This window comes from Paramormyrops kingsleyae, chromosome 22 (genome assembly GCF_048594095.1).
Source record: "Paramormyrops kingsleyae isolate MSU_618 chromosome 22, PKINGS_0.4, whole genome shotgun sequence".
Lineage (NCBI taxonomy): Eukaryota > Metazoa > Chordata > Actinopteri > Osteoglossiformes > Mormyridae > Paramormyrops > Paramormyrops kingsleyae.
The window spans coordinates 19,021,974-19,041,090 of record NC_132818.1 but is presented as its reverse complement, the minus strand read 5'-3'; the positions used below and the strand labels follow the sequence as shown (position 1 = coordinate 19,041,090).

The following is a 19,117-nucleotide window of genomic DNA, read 5'->3' as shown; positions in this document are numbered from 1 at the left end:
GGGAAGTACTTATATTGGCGACGGAAGAGAAAGGGTTTCCTGTTTATTAATGTGCAGTTTGTATTTTTGTTATTGCGTAAGTGATTATGGGCTTCAGAAGCATGTCGTGTATTTTCCGTATAACTACGATTTTTCCATTCGGGAATAGGAGAATTGTCACGCTCGTAGCCACTGGATTTTAAAGAATATGGAATTTCGTTAACGGGTCACTTGGAGGCGTACAGAATTGCCACGTGAGGTTACGGTTTGACGAAGGTCTGAGTTGCGTTTTGCAGAGGGAGCTCCCTTTTGCTGTAACTCCAGCACAATAGGTGGCGATGTACGCTTTTGCGTTTACTAAGTCGCCATCAACTCCAAAGAAAACCATCAATTAAGTTTTAAAAAGGGACATTTTATTGTTAGAACAATGTGGCTAAATATTGCTGTCTAGACTATGATCACAGTCTTGACTTTAATTTCCTCTTTTCATAATTATGTTAAACTATGTACCATAAAAGGTAAATCTGTCCACAAATATAATTTCTAACATATGACCAACATAACGAAACGAGTTAGGTGAACATGAGAAATGGCATTCATAAATTGATCCTCGCATCTTGTAAATTATGGTATCCTTAGCACTTAATTATACAGTTTTAGGAATCATTCAGTTTCTCTGAAATTGGATGGTGTGAAAGCTGTAATTGCTGATAATAAACCCACATTAATCAGATGTCTGCTGTGGTATGCATACCACAATGCCAACTAAACACTTACATGCCATGAAAATAAAGTTTACATTTTTAATAATAATATAATAATAGCAATACATTTCATTTGTAACACACTTTACATCTGAAGCAAGTGCTACAAAATAACGTCATAATACAAACAACATAAAACACCGTTTTAAAAAATTACTTAAAAGCCATAACTTCTGCTAAAAATAATTGTTTTAAGTCCCTTTTTAAAACACAATAGTCTGTGGTGCCCTCAAATGGTCCAGGAGGACGTTCCATAGTCGAGGGGGGGCAGAACAGAAGGCTCGAACACCCATGGTGCTGAGCTTAGTCTTGGGGAGGAGGCAGCGATTTGAGTCTGTGTTGAGGTTAGTGGGGTAAGACGTTCTTTCAGGTACAGGGGGGCATCGCCATAGATACACTGGTGAGTAAGAAGGGAAACCTTGTCTTCAATCCTGGCAGAGACGGGAAGCCAGTGAAGTGAATGAAGAATGGGTGAATGTGTTCATATTTTCGCACTCTCATCAGGGTCCTTGCTGCTCTGTTCTGAATGTATTGGAGTCTTTAAAGATTCTTCCTAGGGATTCGAATGAGTAGTGCATTGCAGTATGGAAGAGATAAAAGTGTGAACCAGTTTAAAGCATCTGGTAAGGCAAGAGTTGGATGGAGCTTTGCAGTATTTCTAAGGTGGTGGAATGAAATCTTTCAGAGATGCTTGATATGGGATTCAAAGGTGAGTTGAGCTTCAGAGGTAATTTTTATTGCAATTTGTTGCATATTGATATTTCAATGGATCTATTACACTTTAATGTGAAATATTATTATATACAGTTGGGTAATTCAGGTCCAGAGAATAAAAGTCCAGACCGGGATTTTGTTTCAACCAACCAGTTAAGCATAAAGAGTCACAGTCACAGAGAACTCAACTGGTTGGTTGAAACAAAATCCCAGTCTGGTCTCTCTGGACCTGAATTACCCAACTCTAATTATGATTTCATTCTGGGTTGAACAGTATGTCAGTGATAAGAGGTATAGCGAGTCGTCAATAGCCCACCACAGAAAGCAAAAGCTTCTCCTCATTGCATTCAGCGCTGGAGGTAAATATGAAAAATGTATCAGAATCTCTATCATTTAAAACATCCGTGATCATACTCAAACCTTGGCAGTATTTCGGCATATCAACAGTCAACACTGGGAAATAATTTGGAACTTAGCAGCCATTCCATTATCAAACATTTTTAACACAAAATGTGTTTTTGACATTCATGTTCTTACGAGAGAGCAATTTCCCAGAGCTGCAGGAGTGTGAGGCTACAGCAGCTGCCAGGAATGTTGTTCCCAAAAGGGGCCCCTGCTTATTGTTTTGTGCTTTTGGATGACCTGTTGGATGCCGTCTTTTCCTTAGTCATGTGTCAGGTGGAGTGACCTATGGCCTACTCTGATGCCACAAGAAAAGTCAGCAAGGCTCTCCATAGCTTGTGTCTACCAGACTAAGGCACATGTAAATAAATGCTTTTAACACAATACAGCTGTGTGTCTGTTGCTCTTTGTACTTTGTTGTAATAGTATGTACATAATGTTTATGGGAAATCTTTTAAACATGAGATCTTATTAGTGTTAAAAGTTACACGTCAGATCCTTATGGCTTTTTATTTTAATATTAAAGTGCTATATCTGTAAGTGGAAGACTGTGAAAAGGATGAGCAATCATGCCTATAAACCAAGACCACAGGTGAACCAAAAACCTGCATCGATGTTAAACAACTTTGGTGTAAATTCAGTTGTAGATATAATGTTACTCAGAGGAATGTTGACAAGCCACACAGGTGCCGTTTCCAGTTGGTCAGCTGTCACCAAGTCAGACACTGTTGTCTGTCGTTATGGATGTTAGACACCCCCCCGTATTGTTTAGGTTGTTGTGTTCTTCATCTATAGTGGGCGTATATTTCACAGCAGAAGGCAATCCTAATAGAAGCTGCTCAACCTTAGTTTTCCTTTTTACTTGCCAGTGCAGTCTGGATAGTTAAATCCGCCCGAGTTCTCTTACCAAATCCTTACTTCTCAATAAATGTATATTTGATGATAACAGCAAAACTAGGTCTCCTTTTTAAATATCTCTAAGCACAGTCATAGTTATCAATGTAAATTTCTTAGAAATACGACATAATTAATTAATATGCGTCAATAAAAGGATCAGAGAACTGTGCACTTGAATTAAACCTGGCAAAACGAGTTGCAAGTGCAGAGCATTTGCTGTGGTATGTAAACAGCATTTGGGTGCGGGTCACATCACGTGAAGTGATGTAGAGACGAGAAAAAAATAGGAATGACCTCAACTAATCAATTGAGCACTTCTGCCATATCAAAACAAATCCACGCCAGGCAGACATGGTGTCACGTACGATGTTTATGCCCTTATGTATTAGGGTACATAACCAAGATGGTCAAAAAAACTCTATAATGTACTTACAAGAAGGGTGGAGGAGGGAAGGGACAGAGCGATTCTGAGCAAATGAGATAAGAGGGGTTTGTTTTGGCGTCTGAAGGAAAGCCACTGTAACAGCAGCTTCAGAGACATCGGCAGCATGGTGAACCCGAAGCGGGTCCGCGAATCGCTTCTTGCGCGGTACCGCTGTGGTGACACTGGCTTTTCTGTTCTGAATTGGACCGGATAATTCGCTGTCCGAGATGGGGAAGGAGGCGAGCGGGGGCTCGCGCAGCCGATTCGAGGTGAGCACGGTCGCCGGATTAAAAGGCGTGTTAATTGGCGTTAGACTAACAAAGCGGAAATAATTACTCACTTGGGCACAGCTAGGAGAGTTATTGGCATTTCATTAAAACGATTACATTAAATAGACTGCGATAGGTGTTTTTGATTATTAGGTTATTTCGGTCGATTTCGGTTTGGGTCCGATCACGTTGGGAATAATAAGCGCTACTTGCGTTAATACCAGAACATTCTCGCCTGACTGGTTTAGCACAAACATGCGCGTTAATCGCGCTTTTAAAAATAGCCGCAGCTTTTTCACGTTGTCTGCGAAATGTCGGCGTCTGGGTTGTATTACTGCTGGTCGCTTTTTACACAAACACTGACCTTAACTGTTCTCCCCCCCTGTCCGATGTGTTTTTATTAAGTGGAGTATTTCGATGGTGCTCTGTGTTGGAAGTGCCGATTACGGACACTTACTGATACAAACTGACTATAGTAGTATCCTGATGACCAGAGACGCCCAACTCTGAATAGTAAAAGTTGTTTTTCCGTGTTAGTGATGACAGATTAAGCAGGTCACCATAAATAACGGTGACATTGCTTTTCCTTATAACGTCACCTGTTAATGTCCAATGTAACTGTACGATTTATTTAATCCCAACCGTTACTCTGCATTACAATAGCAATTGATTTGTATTCCTTGTATACATTGTGTAATAAACTGTTTTTGTCGTTACTCAAAGTGTGATTGTTAACAGGTTTTCTTTTTTCCCCTAAGCACAATGGAAATTATGTGATTGTTTATTTTAATAGTGCAACAGATGACTGGCAATGAGAGTTGCACCGAACCTTATGCTCTGACAACTTACGGCATGAATGTGCTCAGTAGCTTTTTACCCAATAATTCAATAGCATAGGTTTTGCAGATAAGTTTTTTATTGACAGTAAAAAAGATATCTTCAGGTTTGATCACCAGATTCTCCAATATATCTGAAAACAGAAAGCGGTTAACCGTGTTTAAACTAGGGTACGTGTAAGTTAGGCTACATGTATTCTAAATGGCGATGTATACATTTATGTGGACCTAAGAGCAGGCTGTAGTCTTAGGAGTTGTTACGGACACGAGTCTCCCATCTGTCGCTTTGCTCGCCTCATTTCGTCTTTGCATAAACGCCACCATTGAAGCGAGGGGGACCTAGCAGTGTGGCTTTGTGTGGTATAAGCCAGCAGGGATGCCAGAACACACCGGTCACTGGAGGGAACTGCTAACTAAGGCTTATGCAAATAATTCCTACATGGTTACTACTATGCTGCAGTCTGGTGCTTCCAAATGTATAGAAGTTAATTTACTGGAAAATTGCTTAAAGGTTGGATTATGTTTGATTAGTTGGTTTTGGTATACATGTGTTAAATTAAAAATATTGCTAGTCAGGTCATAATGTATTAAGAAGAAAAATGAAGTATTCATTAGCGTTTATTAGTTATATGCTTTGTGGCTCTTTGACAGGTTTTTAAACAACTTCGTGTTAAACCTGAGCAGTTAACTGAAGGGCGGATGACCGGTATTATGAGTCACACCAGTTGCCCAGAACGGAAAGCGTCTGGTTTAGAATGCCAGGGTGAACTCACAGCCACTTCATCCCCACATCCTAGATGTTCTCGAACATCGACGAGGCGGCCATTAACAGGAAGCTGCCCAAGGAGCTGCTCTTACGGTGAGTATGTTGGGAGTATGTTGGGAGTATGTTGGGAGTATGTTGGGAGTTGTCGCCGTACCAGGGGCCCTCTTTGCCTGCGGTGCCGGATTCTTTTCCAAGCAGGAGTGAACTGTCCGCTTGCATGTTTCTGAAGTGCTTACTGGTTTGTGGATCTCAGCCACACTCTTGGGGCTAAATGCTAATGAGATTAAATGCTCCTTGTCATTTGTGAGTGCAGGTAAGTTGGAAGGCTTGTTTTTGCATCTTACTGTCCATTTAAAGACAGAGATACTATAAATTCAGACACATTATATGTACAGAAGTTCTGCAACACACCTTGTAATAATTGAATTCAGGCCCATTGCCACAGGTGTATAAAATCAAGCACCAAGCCATGCAGTCAGGTTTACAAACATTTGTGGGCTTCCATGGCCGAGCAGCTGCATGCAAGCCTCACGATGCGAAGAGTCAGATGCAGGGGTGTAAAGCACGCCGCCACTGGACTCTGGAGCACTGGAAATGTGTCCTGTGAGGTGACGAATCACGCTTCTCTGTCTGGCAGTCTGATGGATGAGTCTGGGTTTGGCAGATGCCAGAAGAACATTACCAGGTTGGTGAAGGAGGGATAATGGTCCATAAAGACATGGTTGAGTGAGTTTGGTGTGGAAGAACTTGACTGGCCCACACAGAGCCCTGATCTCAGCCACAATGAACACCTTTGGGGTGAACCAGAATGGAGATTGTGAGCCAGGCCGTCACATGCAAAATCAGTACCTGATCTCACAAATGCTCTTCTGGATAAATGGGCAAAAACTCTCACAGACACTCCAAAATCTTGTGGAAATCCTTCCCAGAAGACTGGAAGCTGTTATAGCTGCAAAGGGGGGACCAGCTCCATATTGATGCCTATGGATTTAGAAGGGATGCCATAAAAATCCCTGTAGGTGTGATGGCCAGGCGTCCCGATGCTTTTGTCCATATGGTGTGTTGTTGTGTCTATATATAAAGGAACTGAGAGTGAAGTTTAGGGTCTTGCAGTCACAGGGTCAGGTATCCGGCACCCCTGGAGTATTTTGGCGGGGGGGGGGGGGGGGGTAAGGGCCAAATGGAAATGGCAAGCTTCTGATCACAGACACAGGCACCTAACCCACTACATCATGTCATGTGTAATACTTGACATTTAGCTGCATTTTCCACATAAAGCTAATAGTATAATAGTACAGCACAATAAGACTGGGAGGGCATCAATATTATTAGCAATATCATTAAACTAACCCCCCCCCCACCCCCGGACCCCCCCTTTAACCCCAATGCCTGACGCCACCTCCCGCTTTTGCCAGACACCTGTTCGTCTGCTACTTTAAATCGATGGTGAAGTGTGAATGGACTCTTGCCCTTGTTTTTTTTTAATTTTTTTTATCGCTGGTGCTGACACTGCCTCTCTGGGGGGGGGGGGGGGGGTAACCCGGGGGCAGATTTATGCATGTTTACTCTGGTTCAAAGATGGAGAGGATGCGGTTTAGACCCCCAGGCTTGCGACACCTGAGCCTCTAATGAGGAACTTTCCCGACGAGGAGGGCTTCCTCCTGGTCTGAATTCAGTTTCTATTCTCTGTTAAACATTTACCAGAATAGCTTCATGTGTCGTAGCGTAACATCAGGGCCCTCAGGATGTCCTGAAGATCTCCTGCCACCAGAGATCTGGAATAATCCAGAATCTGTATTTCCTCCAGTCCCCACTAACCCAGATCATTAAAACACAAAGAATCACAACTCACCCCCAACTGTGCCTTGATCATCTCTCTCTCATTCCAGAATCTTCTCCTTCCTGGACGTGGTGTCGCTGTGCCGTTGCGCCCAGGTCTCGCGGGTGAGTGTGTCTGAGAGTGCGGTCGGGGGGGGGGGGGGGGGGCACTCTTGTCATGGTGCAGGGACACCCTGAGTGTGTGTGTGCATAGATGTGAGTGTTTGCGTGGGTTTCTATATGTGCATGGTGAGGGGTGAGATGTTTCATCTAGTTTGACGAAAATAATTTATTTAGCTCTCCCCCCCCCCCCCAGTCCTGGAGCGTTCTTGCCCTGGATGGAAGCACCTGGCAGCAGATCGACCTATTTGACTTTCAGAGAGACATTGAGGTCAGAAAGTCTATCCTTCTTGCCCCCAACCCTCCTGTTCTTAGGATATCAGACCTGTATTCAGGTTTCAGACCAGCAGTGCCATCAAGCCCACCATATTGGGGGGGGGGGGCGACTGGGGAAGTGTGGGAGGGGTTGTGTGTCATGGGGACCTGGGAATTATTATGTGTGGTGGATGTGATGACGGTTCCCGTTTTGATTGTAAATCGGTCGATGCACCACATGCGCTTACGATCACAGTTTACTTTTGGCACGTGTCCTGCTGACCTCACCCCCCCCCCCCCCCCCCCACCCCCCACCCCCAGGGCCGAGTGGTGGAGAACATCTCCAAACGCTGCGGGGGCTTCCTGAGGAAGCTGAGCCTCAGGGGCTGCCTGGGCGTCGGGGACAGTGCGCTGAGGTAGGCAGTGGGGCATGCTGGGTAGAAGGGGGGGGGGCACCCTTGCACATGCTCAGTTCGCGTGTCGCTCTCCAACAGGATCTTCGCCCAGAACTGCAGGAGTATCGAGGTGCTCAGCCTCAACGGGTGCACCAAGATCACCGACACGTGAGTGTGTCTTTGCTTTGTCGGACGGCCCCCTTCCACAGAACCTCAGAGCCAATCAGTGGTTTGGCTTCTTGGATTAGTTGAGTGTTCACTAGTTCTGCACTAAGCATTTGCAGACCCAAGACCCGTTTATGTAGGTTTATTCTAGGATTGGGAGGGACTGGGAAATCTGATTGTGGATCAGCATTGGCTGGTTTTAAAGTGCTTAAATTTCCAACTCTGCCTCACGACCCTTTCAGAACTTGCCGCGACCCAAATCAGCCATGCCCCCCCCTACAATGTGCTGCATTTACATCCCTCTCAGTCCGGGTCCCATCTCCTCAAACCAGTGGTGGTATCCTAATGACCGCCTGTGTCCCCCACCAAAAAAAAAGAAATCACCCAAAGATGCTAAAAATACAAACAAATGATCACGACCTATTGTGCAAGCTCTCCCTTGTCTGCCGGTGCATGACAACTTTTACCCCCCCCCCCCAGTCATCAACTTTTGCAACTTTTATTAAGCCCCCCTTATCAAGTTTACTACTATGCCCCCCCCCTCCCCCCCCAGGCCAGATCCCCATGAACTTCCCCAGCCCTCCTTCTGTGAGTGGGTGCCAATACTGACACAGACATCTTGGCCCCCTTAAGGAAGATGGGCAATTTGTCCCCGTCCTGCCTGCAGTAGAGTCCGGGACACGATCATTTTATTTTGGGGAATTCTGAGACGGCCGGTGATGAAGGGCACCACTGCCTGTCCTCCATACACCAACAGTCATCATCCCAATAAACGGGCTGGCAACCCCAGCTTATGTTACGTCTCCTTGGCACAAATAATAACTGGATGTTTGGAACGGCCACATGGTTACAACAGGAAACTTTATGTCATGCAGTGTTTTAGCCTCCTGTTATTGAGACCATGCAGAATATGCATGTTAACTGCAGAATACTCATGTTAACTACAGAATACTCATGTTAACTGCAGAATACTCATGTTAACTGCAGAATACTAATGTTCACTACAGAATACTCATGACAACAGTTTTCATCATGTCTGTTTTTCCTCATTTCTCTTTAATGGAGTTAAGGATCTTGTCATCAAGTTATCCATTTATTTATATATAAAAGAATGAATTGATACGTAATGTTTGTCCAGTCGTCACCCCAAATGTACTTACATGTGTTAATCGATAAACTACGCACAGTAAGACATTACCAGCATGAACTACAGTAATAAAAGTACAGTACTGTTCTCTCTCGAATGAAAGGGATTCTGACATTTTAGCTTAAATTATCATGAGACAATAGAACAATGAAAAAACTTCATGTATCAAGGGATGAGGGAGCAATGAAAATAATGCTTTTTGTGCCCCTCAAGGGATGGAGGAACATTGTTAAACATTTTACTTTTTTTTTCCGGATGTGGTAAACCATGGATGACTGGAACGGCGGTTACTGTGAATAGAGGGATGCTACTTTGTAACTAATTTTATCTGATTTCTATCTCTATGTGAATATTTATTGACTGAACTGAGGTCTTGCCATGAGACAGCTGACGGAGATGCTGAGATGGCATTAAGTACCTACCTACCTAAGTGGAGTTACCAGGAGTCTCCATAAACCAGCTTGCTCCTCTCCCTCCTCCTCCAGGACCTGCACCAGCCTCAGCAAGTTCTGCCCCAGGCTGAAGCACCTGGACATGTCCTCCTGCACTTCCATCACAAATCTGTCCCTCAAAGCACTCAGGTTAGGGTCTCGCATGTGGGGTTGTGCAGGGTCACACGGGGTCGTGCCCAAAGACACATACGCTCCTTTTGCTGCCTTTATGGGAATCCCCCCCCCCCCCCAACATCCACGTCAATGTAATCTGCATATCCACAACTGATGATATTTAGAAGAAGGTTTTTTTTGTCCTTTTAAAAAAAACAGCTGAGGGGGATAAAATATCTTGTAGTGGCGCCCGCAGGATGTCTGTCTGTAAGAGTTTTTCTCCCTCGTGGGACTGAGAGCGTGTCCTTGAAGTAAGGATGCTGATTGGGGGGGTGGGGGGTGGGCGGGAACTACGGGAGGGGGATCAATCAATCAGATGTCTTAGTGCTGCACATGCAATTACGTACAGTACATAATACTCAATAGTGATAATAGTTACTGGTTTATGTATTTAATATACTGTACTTTTTATCATTACTTAGGCTATACCATTTAGCCTAGGTGCATAGTATGCTACACCATGTAGGTTTGTGTAAGTACTCTGACGTCCTCACAAAGATGAAATCATCGAATGACATTTCTCGGAATGTATCCGTCGTGAGGCATGACTGGATAAGCAGAGATGGAAAGTTCAGGTCTAGGAAGTACAAATTCAGACCAACCAGACTCTGAATGGGAGTCTTTATGATCAGCCGTTTGGTTGAAACAAAATCTCGGTCTGGATTTGTGCTTTCTGGACCTGAACCTCCCACCTCTGCTGTGTGGCGTATGTGACGGGTACGGGCACGATTCCCCAGGCTGCTCACATCTGAGATATTAAAACCCCAAGGGTTTGAATCCCAAGCTCAGGGACCCATCTGCTCCAGGACGCGACCTCACGCTCATTTAATCACGCCGCAGATGCGGGTCGCGCTGGAGGTCATTCTGAATCTGCTAAGCAGTTCTTCCCCCCCCCCCCCTCTACTTGGCCCCATTAAAGGATGCCACATTCTTCATGATACAGACTTAAGCCTTAGTCCAGGATGCATCGTCGGCCAGGGCGTAGCAACCGAGGGGAACGGGGGGTACGTGTATTCCATTTGGATTCACCCCCCCCCATAAATAGATATCTGTATTAAAAACATTAATTTGTGTCCACCCTCAATATCAAACGACCTCCTACTGCATTGATCGAGTTTCAAACTTGGTTCTTTCTGGCCCTGTGCAGTGAGGGCTGCCCCCTGCTGGAGAAGCTGAGCATTTCCTGGTGTGACCAGGTATCCACAGACGGGCTGCAAGTGGTGGCGCGCTGCTGCCCGGGACTCCGCGGACTGTTCCTCAAGGGCTGCACGCAGGTACCGCGACCCCGCCCACCCAGACCAAACTGGCCTGGCCACGCCCATCCTGCACGCCTGACCGCCCCCTCATCCCTGCCCCCCTGCAGGTGGGCGACGAGGCCCTGAAGCACATCGGGGCTCGCTGTGCAAACCTGCTGACCCTCAACCTGCAGACGTGTTCGGTAAGCGCCGGGGCCGGCTTGCCGGAACTTTCCGGGCCGCCCGCCGCCGCCCGGAGTGGGGGTGAATTCACGTCGCGGCCCCCTGCAGGATGCGTTAAGTAACGCTGTGTGAATCCAGCCTGGATGAGTTATTTTAATCTTTTGTTTGTCCTTCCCTCTAGCTTCTCTCTCTCTCTCTTTTTCTGGTTCTTTAAACCCCCCCCCCCCCCCCCCAGACTTTAGTTTCCCTACACCTTCACCCCCCTTCTGTTTAAAATAGTTTTTTTGAGTGTCTCCCTCCCCCAACCACCACCTGAGACGTTGTGTCTTTGTCATCTCCCATCGCCGCTGTACAATCTGCACCCAAAATGCTGACTCTGCGCCCCCCCCCATGTGCTCTGTCCCTGTCTCTGCCCCCCCCGGAGCAGCAGGTCACGGACGAGGGACTGGTCGCCGTCTGCCAGGGCTGCCCCCGGCTGCAGGCCCTCTGCGTATCTGGCTGCAGCAGCCTCACGGATGTCGTCCTCAACGCCTTGGGCCTGAACTGCCCCTATCTGAGGTACCGGCCCCCTCCGCAGCCTCCGGGTACCGCAGACGTTCCTGCTTCGACAGTTTCTATGCTCCCCGCATTAAAAGCCCCAATAGCTTATCTAGGTGCACCAATGTTGTCAGGCCTCACTTTCTGGGAGGGGTCATTCTAGGATTTTTAATGTGGGGAAAAACTCCCAAGAGGGGCTATAATTAATACAGATGTCCCAGCCTTGTCAATAGCCAATGATATTTTTTTAAATAAACGAGTGACAGGGGAGGCAGCACTTTGGGAGCCAATCAGCTTTCATCCCCTGTGGCCCCCGCCCCTGTATACGCCCCTGGCTTTGGGTCCTCACTATGGCCTATGGTGATGTAGTGAGGAAGAGTACACTGTACCATGAAATGGGGGGGGGGGGGGTTCTCTAAGCTCCTGCCTTATGTTTTTGTTGTATTCCCCTTTGCCCCCCACCCAGGATACTGGAGGTGGCCCGCTGCTCCCACCTCACAGACGTGGGCTTCACCACCCTGGCTCGAGTGAGTCTCCCCTAGCGTGCACACGCACACGCACGCGCACGCGCGTACTTATACAGACACACACACACTTGCAGGTTCACTTGGCCGTCATTGAGGGCGATTTCACATTGACTTACACAGCGTAACGGCCCCTAGCACACCATCTCCATCTCTCACACTGTTAGTTTAAAAGGTGAACCTACCGGGTAGAATGGCCTTTAACCTCCATCACAGGTACAAAATCTGTTAGCTTTAGTCATGGCTGGATTATGGGCCGGGCTATTGGGGCTGGAGCCCTGGGGACATAGACTGCAGGGGGCCTCGGAGCACTAGGGACCACGAGCCACAACATTTATAGTGCAAGCTAAACATTACAACCCTCATATACAATGCGAGTCCAACATCGCAGCCCTCTGCATACAGAGCTAGAGATGACCACCAGGGTCCTTTGACATATGCAGTGCAAATTAACCGTCAGGGGCCCCGGGCCCCGGGCCCCTCAACATATACAGTGCAACTTAACCACCAGGGGCCCCAGGCCCCTCAACATGTACAGTGCAACTTAACCACCAGGGGCCCCCAGAGCCTTCTGTATGTAGAGTGCAACTTAACCGCTAGGGGCCCCAGGTCCTCTTGACATATATACTGTAAGTTATCAATGAGGGCCCCCAGCTGTCTAAGGTGCAAGCTGACTGCCGGGGCCCCTGGGGCCCTTTCCACATACAATGAGAGTTAACCACAAGGGCCCCCAGCACGCCCAATATCCAGTATGTGGTTTGTTCACTGTACCTGTACGTCTCTCATCCCCTCCATAACAGGGGTGCCTTTAAATGGCAGGTGCCTCTAAAAGGCAGGTGCCCAGGGACCTCGAAGGACCACAGTCTGGCCCGGACTTCAGCGAGTCTGGCCGTCCTCCTCTGCCCTCCCTCATTAACGAGGTGTTTTCACCTCACAGAACTGACCTCAGTAAACATTACTGTGTTTTTCATATGTTGGAACCGTCACGACCAGCACCATCGATAATCCTACTTTCAGAATTACTGAGATTCTAATACTTACTGGAATAATATCTGATCCTCTTGATCCCGTCTTCATGCTGTATATTTTTTTCTGTAGCCACGTGACTGGGTGTCGTGAGGAACAGACTGTTAGCGTTTAACTAGCTGCTGTATCCTATAAAATGGCTTCTGAGTGTATGTACTGTATAGCTCACTTGACAAGTGCCATCCACACAGGGAGGGGCAGTCGTAAAGGAAGGGGTGGGGTCTCCCCCGTACCGTGTCATCCCCCATTTATGTAATCGCTCTGTATTGTGTTCAGACCAATTGGCTTCGTGCTCACGGGTGACCACGCGCTGAGTCATTCGGATGCACGCTTATGGAAACCGACGCACTCTCTCGCTTTCTTTACCGCGACACCTGCCTGCCGTCGCCAGTGCAATTATAGCTGCATTGATGAGTTACAGAGTCATGTTAGGCGTTTTACAGACCAGCCACTCACTCATGACTAAATCCCCAAAGCAGAAAGGAAGTGGTTATCGGCTCATTTGGGCCTTTGTTGTGCTAAACCTCACTCTTTCTACCCCGTCAGAACTGTCACGAGCTGGAGAAGATGGACCTGGAGGAGTGCGTGCAGGTAAGTGGCCTGGAAAATCCCCCCAAGATGCCCCCTGCAAATCTGAGATCCACACCAATGAGAAACCTTGCCTTCAAACTTGACTCCACCCCTGCTCAATGAAACCCCACCCACCAAAATGACTCCACCCCCTGCTCTGTATAAACACTGCCTCTTAGACTGACCCTACCCCTCCATCTCTCTGCCCCCAGATCACAGACGCCACGCTAATCCAGCTGTCTATCCACTGCCCCCGGTTGCAGGTCCTGGTGAGCGGACACCGGTCTGTCCCTCACACACACACACACCCATTGCGATGCGCCAGTTGACACATAGCTCACCTAAATGGAAGCCCTCACCATTCACTTGTTTATTTAGCAACCCCTGTCATCTAGGGCAACATGAAAAAAGGAGGATACTATGTGGCTGACAGATCTGGTAATTGCTTTGACTGCCGTGTCTATTGGGAATATGTGTCTGACTGAATCAGAAAAACACCGCTGACCTGAATGAAAGAGAGGAGATACAGAACAACACGTCCCACACGGCACTGTAAGTCAGCTGCTCCACTTTGGGGGCTGAGTAGAAGTGATAGAGCAGTGAGCTTTGATCTTGAAATATACTGGTAGCTTTATTATGGAAATTACACAGCAGCCTGTACTTTAAATATCTGCGCCGCGAATGGTGGCTGACGTACAGAACAACGGGGAATTATTTGGAAAATCATGCGTGCTATTCCGGGAATGACATCGGTGTGCTCACTGGCCCCCAGAGCCTGTCCCACTGCGAGCTGATCACGGACGACGGCATCAGACACCTGGGCAGCGGGCCATGCGCCCACGATCGGCTGGAGGTGGTGGAGTTGGACAACTGCCCTCTGATCACCGACGCCTCCCTGGAGCATCTGAAGGTCTGCCACAGCCTGGACCGCATTGAGCTCTACGACTGCCAGCAGATCACCCGCGCCGGGATCAAGAGGCTCCGGGTGGGTGACTGTCACTTGCTACGGGAACACATGCCCTCGATGTGCTGTCGAAACCCTCACACTCACCTGGTGTTACTGAAATACTTGCCAACGCATTGCCAAACACTTTCCTGTGCTGCACAAATACTCACATTAATGCAGTGTCAAGTGCTTTCCTGTGCTGCACAAATACTCACATTAATGCAGTGTCAAGTGCTTTCCTGTGCTGTACAAATACTCACATTAATGCAGTGTCAAGTGCTTTCCTGTGCTGTACAAATACTCACGCTCATCCAGTGTGAAGTACTTTTATACATTGGACAAATACGTTCATTCAGTGTGAAATGCGCTGTATTAATACTCATATTCATTGTGTCACACTTTCCCACACTGTACAAATACTCACACTTAATTCAATGTGAAGAGCTTCCCCACAAAACTTGCATGCAGGCTGCCTCTAGAATTCCCAGTGATTGCATATGTTGCCTTGTTGTCACAGTGTTATGAAAATGTATAAAAAGCATGATTTTCATCACTTCATCATCCCTTGATACATATTTTTTTCATCTCTCTACCATCTCTTGAGAATTAGGCTGAAATGTGAGAATCCCTTTCATCTGAGGGAGCACAGTACTGTACTTTAATTAACTAATTAGGAATTTACTATTACTGTAATGTAATGTCTTAGATTGCATAGTTTATGAATATGTACGTGCATGAAAATCATGTTATATATGGGGTCCGCGGATGGTTCACGGTTATCGGCGGATGGTTCGCGGTTATCGGCGGATGGTTCACGGCGGATGGTTATCGGCGGATGGTTCGCGGTTATCGGCGGATGGTTCGCGGTTATCGGCGGATGGTTCACGGCGGATGGTTATCGGCGGATGGTTCGCGGTTATCGCCGGATGGTTCGCGGTTATCGGCGGATGGTTCGCGGTTATCGGCTGTAGGTCTTGGAACGCATCACTTGCAGATACCGGGGGACTGCTGTACTCTAACATTCCGCCCTGTGCTGAACAAACACTTCAACGTGGTGTTGCACACCCACATGTAACACATTAATACACCGACCTGCATGGTTTCACATGCCGTCATACACTCCTAGCCTTATAAATTTCACCTCATTGATTGTTAATTTATTTTGTTTTGGTCCGTATTTTCAAGTAAACAGCAACATAAGGTTTTTGGTGTGAGTTAGCGAATCGTTTAGTCTGTACCAGTACACCACACCATCTCCTGCTGGCCTACAGACTCTCCAACTCCTCCTTCCCATGTCTCTGTCTTCCTCAGACCCATTTGCCAAACATCAAAGTGCATGCCTACTTCGCTCCTGTCACTCCGCCCCCGTCCGTCGGGGGAAGCCGTCAGAGGTTCTGCCGCTGCTGTGTTCTGCTGTGAAGGACCACTCCTACCGCCAGAGACCCAGAGGACTGACTGCGTGCATGCACATACGCTGGGCTTCCGGACCTGGTCACGCCCGACCCTGTGAGCGCTGTGACGCTGCCCATTGGGTGCTCAAGAACAGCAACTGGGTTCATTCCTTTGTTTACTTTTCAGTCCAACTTCAAAATTTCTTATTCTTTAGGGGCAACGAACTGCGGGGTCATTAGAGTCACCTACAGGAAGTACTTACCTCTACTTTCAAAATTCTGCTGACCACCTTTACTGTGTGGAATCTTCCGGCAAATTTGATGACGGAGAATGTGCTTTCACCTCACATGCTGGCTTCCTGACAAGAAAGAAGAAAAAATATATAGAAATACAAACATGGACTAGAGCGTTCTAGTTATTTTTGTTCTAAGGTTAAACGTATGGATGCAAGTACTGTAGGACTATTCTAGGGCCCATGCTGTAATCGGAAATGACTTCACTCTGGCATCTACATACAAAGAAGAGCTGGAGATGTAACTGCAGAAATGTGCAGCTGCTGGATGGTCATGGAGTGTTTAAGATGAGACATTGCTGCTAGAGATACATTGGTGGGGGGTGGGGATTTTTGCACAATTATCACATAATGAGGTATATTGGAACCCATTGCTTATTTGAGGGAGGGTGAGAAAACTTGTTAAAGCAAATCAGTGTTTTAGGATTTGCTGCAAAAATGGAGGATTACGGAATGACAAGTTGCTCATGATGTACCTCAGGGGAGAGCGACTGTCCAACCTGGGCGCGCATCCCACTAAATCCAGGCAGGAGATAACCAATCAGATTGTAGAGGAGGTGGGACCAACCAATCATATCTTGGTCCCGCCTCCTCTAGTTGCTTGGACCCACCTCCTCTTCAATCTGATTGGTTATCTCCCTGAACCAATCATTTTCCCTTCTGCCCTCAGAACAATTTTATGCAAGTAAAACTCCCATGAGCTGGATCTTGACAGAGGAACATGAGGCAGATCCGTAACTCTGCCATGTCCACAGCTTCGTCGGTTCAGCTGTGGAAATTTCACCCCCACTCCTCATTCCCCGAGGGTCCACCACTCAATGAGGGTTTTTTGTTGCCCCCTCATTGACTTATTTTCCAGGTGTTCTCCTGATGCAGTGTCACTTCCCTTCAGTACTGAATGTCTGAATTTCTCTTCTTTGTTTCTCTCAGCCAGCACTATATTACTTGAAATACCATCTTAACTCTACTGAGGGTGGATGCAATTAGAAGGAAATTAATTTATCCGGGGCTGATGTTTTATCTTCGAGCACCAGACTTTTCCCGTTTAGGAAATTATTCTCAAACACTTGACCTCAATTTCTCCAGCATAATCAAATAAATAGGATAAAGTGACTAATTTTCATTGGATAAAATATATCAGTTCCTAAGCCAATAAACAGAATATAAACGGTCTATAATCAACAACTTTCCCTTACATTGTGAACATTGTGACCAGTTCTTTAACTGGCCCAAAATTCAGCTATGAAATGCCATAATTATGCACTTGTTGAGAAGCTGGGCATGTTGTTGTACATTCATTCCCCCAAGACAGAAAGCACAAAGTGCTGACTCCTACTGGTGGGAGGTGGTACTGCCTGCACTTTGTGTGTCAGCTCTTCTCAGGAATTCCGAATTTAATGAAGATGACTTAAAATGGAAAAAATGGTTCAAATTCCTTTATCTGAACATGATTTCATCTTTTTTTAAGAATGTATGTAATACATGATGCATATATTGTACATGCATTATAAATATTAAAACTTTTTTTTCTGTGCATCATACTGATGATACTAAGTAGAGCATCTCTTTGAACAAAAAAACTGAGAAAAACACTTTCTCCCCATGGAACCAGGATCTTTATCAGTGGAAGCTGTGACTCAGTGTTTATCCATGTTGGATTCTTTCTATCACTTGCATGTTTACTGGACTGAATAGCATTTACATTTAATTAGCAGATGCTTTCGTCCAAAGAAACATACAAGTGCTACTGGAGCAGCTGCGGTTAAGGGCCTTGCTGAAGGGCTCAGATGTGATTTGATTACTGCGCCAGCTACGGGATTCAAACCCACAACCTTCCGGATACACCCCAGATCCCAAACATACTGAGCAACACACCGGAACGTAGATGCTATACATCTAACCTTCCGCTGTGCCGCTGGTCTCGCAGCTGAATACATTTCTATACTCAAAATCAGAAAGAACTTCATTGGCTCTGCCCTCCACGTGCGGCCAATAGCAAGAGCCGGGCCTGAAGTTATGATAAATATGCCAGGAATCTATCTTGGTGGTTGTGCCCTGGTACAACATTTAACATGCAAGACAATACAGGACAATGTACATGTTTGAACACATATAATTTCGCACACAGTTTAACACGAGGCTCTCTACCAACATTGAGAAGCAGCCATGAGATGGAATGGTGGATGGAGGGATGGATGAGTTTTAACAACACAGCTGACTAAAGTGCAAAGTATCTGTTAGAACCTGCATGTACTGGACACAAAAACCTCAGATGATTCATTCTACCTGCAGACAGAAGGTGCAGATTCAGTTCTTCATACCAGGTTCTGCCTGTGGGGTCTATATCCTGACTTTGACACCTGCCCTGCAGAACAGGCTCCAGATCACGGTTAACCTGGATCCGAAAAGGTGGATGGATTACATTTTCAGAGCAAAGACTGTATATGGCTGGAGGAATAGGAAGACATAAGAAAAACAGAATTATATTCTGTGCGGTGCTTTTCATAATGCTATATAATATACCTCTTCTAACCTATCAAGCAATATATGAACATTTCATTTTTCCAGTCACTCATCCTCGCTTGCATTACAGAGCTGGTTTATCGATCTTCATTCTTATCCACATTATCCGCCTCATGGGATAACAGGGAAGCAGCTTACAAAGATTTCTCTTTGGGCTTGAAACCACCAGATGTGTTCCATTTTACAAATCTAGTTTACTTTAATGACTGCTCGTAAATTGTGTCGGGTCTGGTTTTTAGTGTGAATAAAAAAAATTAATCAGTATTTAATGATCCAAGGGGGTATAATCATCTGTGACAATTTCCAGGGCTGTTTTACTTATTGCATTTTTCC

At 46.2% G+C, this 19,117-nt stretch overlaps 1 protein-coding gene across 3 annotated transcripts; it reads left to right on the top strand.

Moving 5' to 3' along the window:
- The first annotated feature begins 28 nt into the window (after window positions 1–28).
- LOC111856016 (F-box/LRR-repeat protein 20-like) lies at window positions 29–17,322 on the top strand. Of its 3 annotated transcripts, XM_072705147.1 has the most exons (16): window positions 29–1,452; window positions 1,732–3,449; window positions 5,083–5,144; window positions 6,941–6,995; window positions 7,186–7,260; window positions 7,566–7,660; window positions 7,739–7,807; window positions 9,437–9,532; window positions 10,704–10,830; window positions 10,920–10,994; window positions 11,402–11,532; window positions 11,978–12,038; window positions 13,608–13,652; window positions 13,844–13,900; window positions 14,404–14,616; window positions 15,889–17,322. In XM_072705147.1, the coding sequence occupies exons 2-16, from the start codon at window positions 3,408–3,410 to the stop codon at window positions 15,994–15,996; spliced, it is 1,311 nt and encodes a 436-aa protein (XP_072561248.1). In that variant the 5' UTR covers window positions 29–1,452; window positions 1,732–3,407; the 3' UTR covers window positions 15,997–17,322. The 3 variants fall into 3 exon arrangements, with proteins under 3 accessions (XP_072561248.1, XP_072561246.1, XP_072561247.1); XM_072705145.1 differs by lacking the exon at window positions 1,732–3,449; XM_072705146.1 differs by having other exon boundaries at window positions 29–3,449.
- The last annotated feature ends 1,795 nt before the right edge of the window (window positions 17,323–19,117 follow it).

Coding starts and splice junctions, on each gene's coding strand:
- LOC111856016 (XM_072705145.1), top strand. CDS start 1,309: ATGAGTAGTGCATTGCAGTATGGAAGAGATAAAAGTGTGAACCAGTTT. Junction 10,831..10,919: donor TCCTCAAGGGCTGCACGCAG/GTACCGCGACCC, acceptor GCCCCCCTGCAG/GTGGGCGACGAGGCCCTGAA. Junction 14,617..15,888: donor CCGGGATCAAGAGGCTCCGG/GTGGGTGACTGT, acceptor TGTCTTCCTCAG/ACCCATTTGCCAAACATCAA.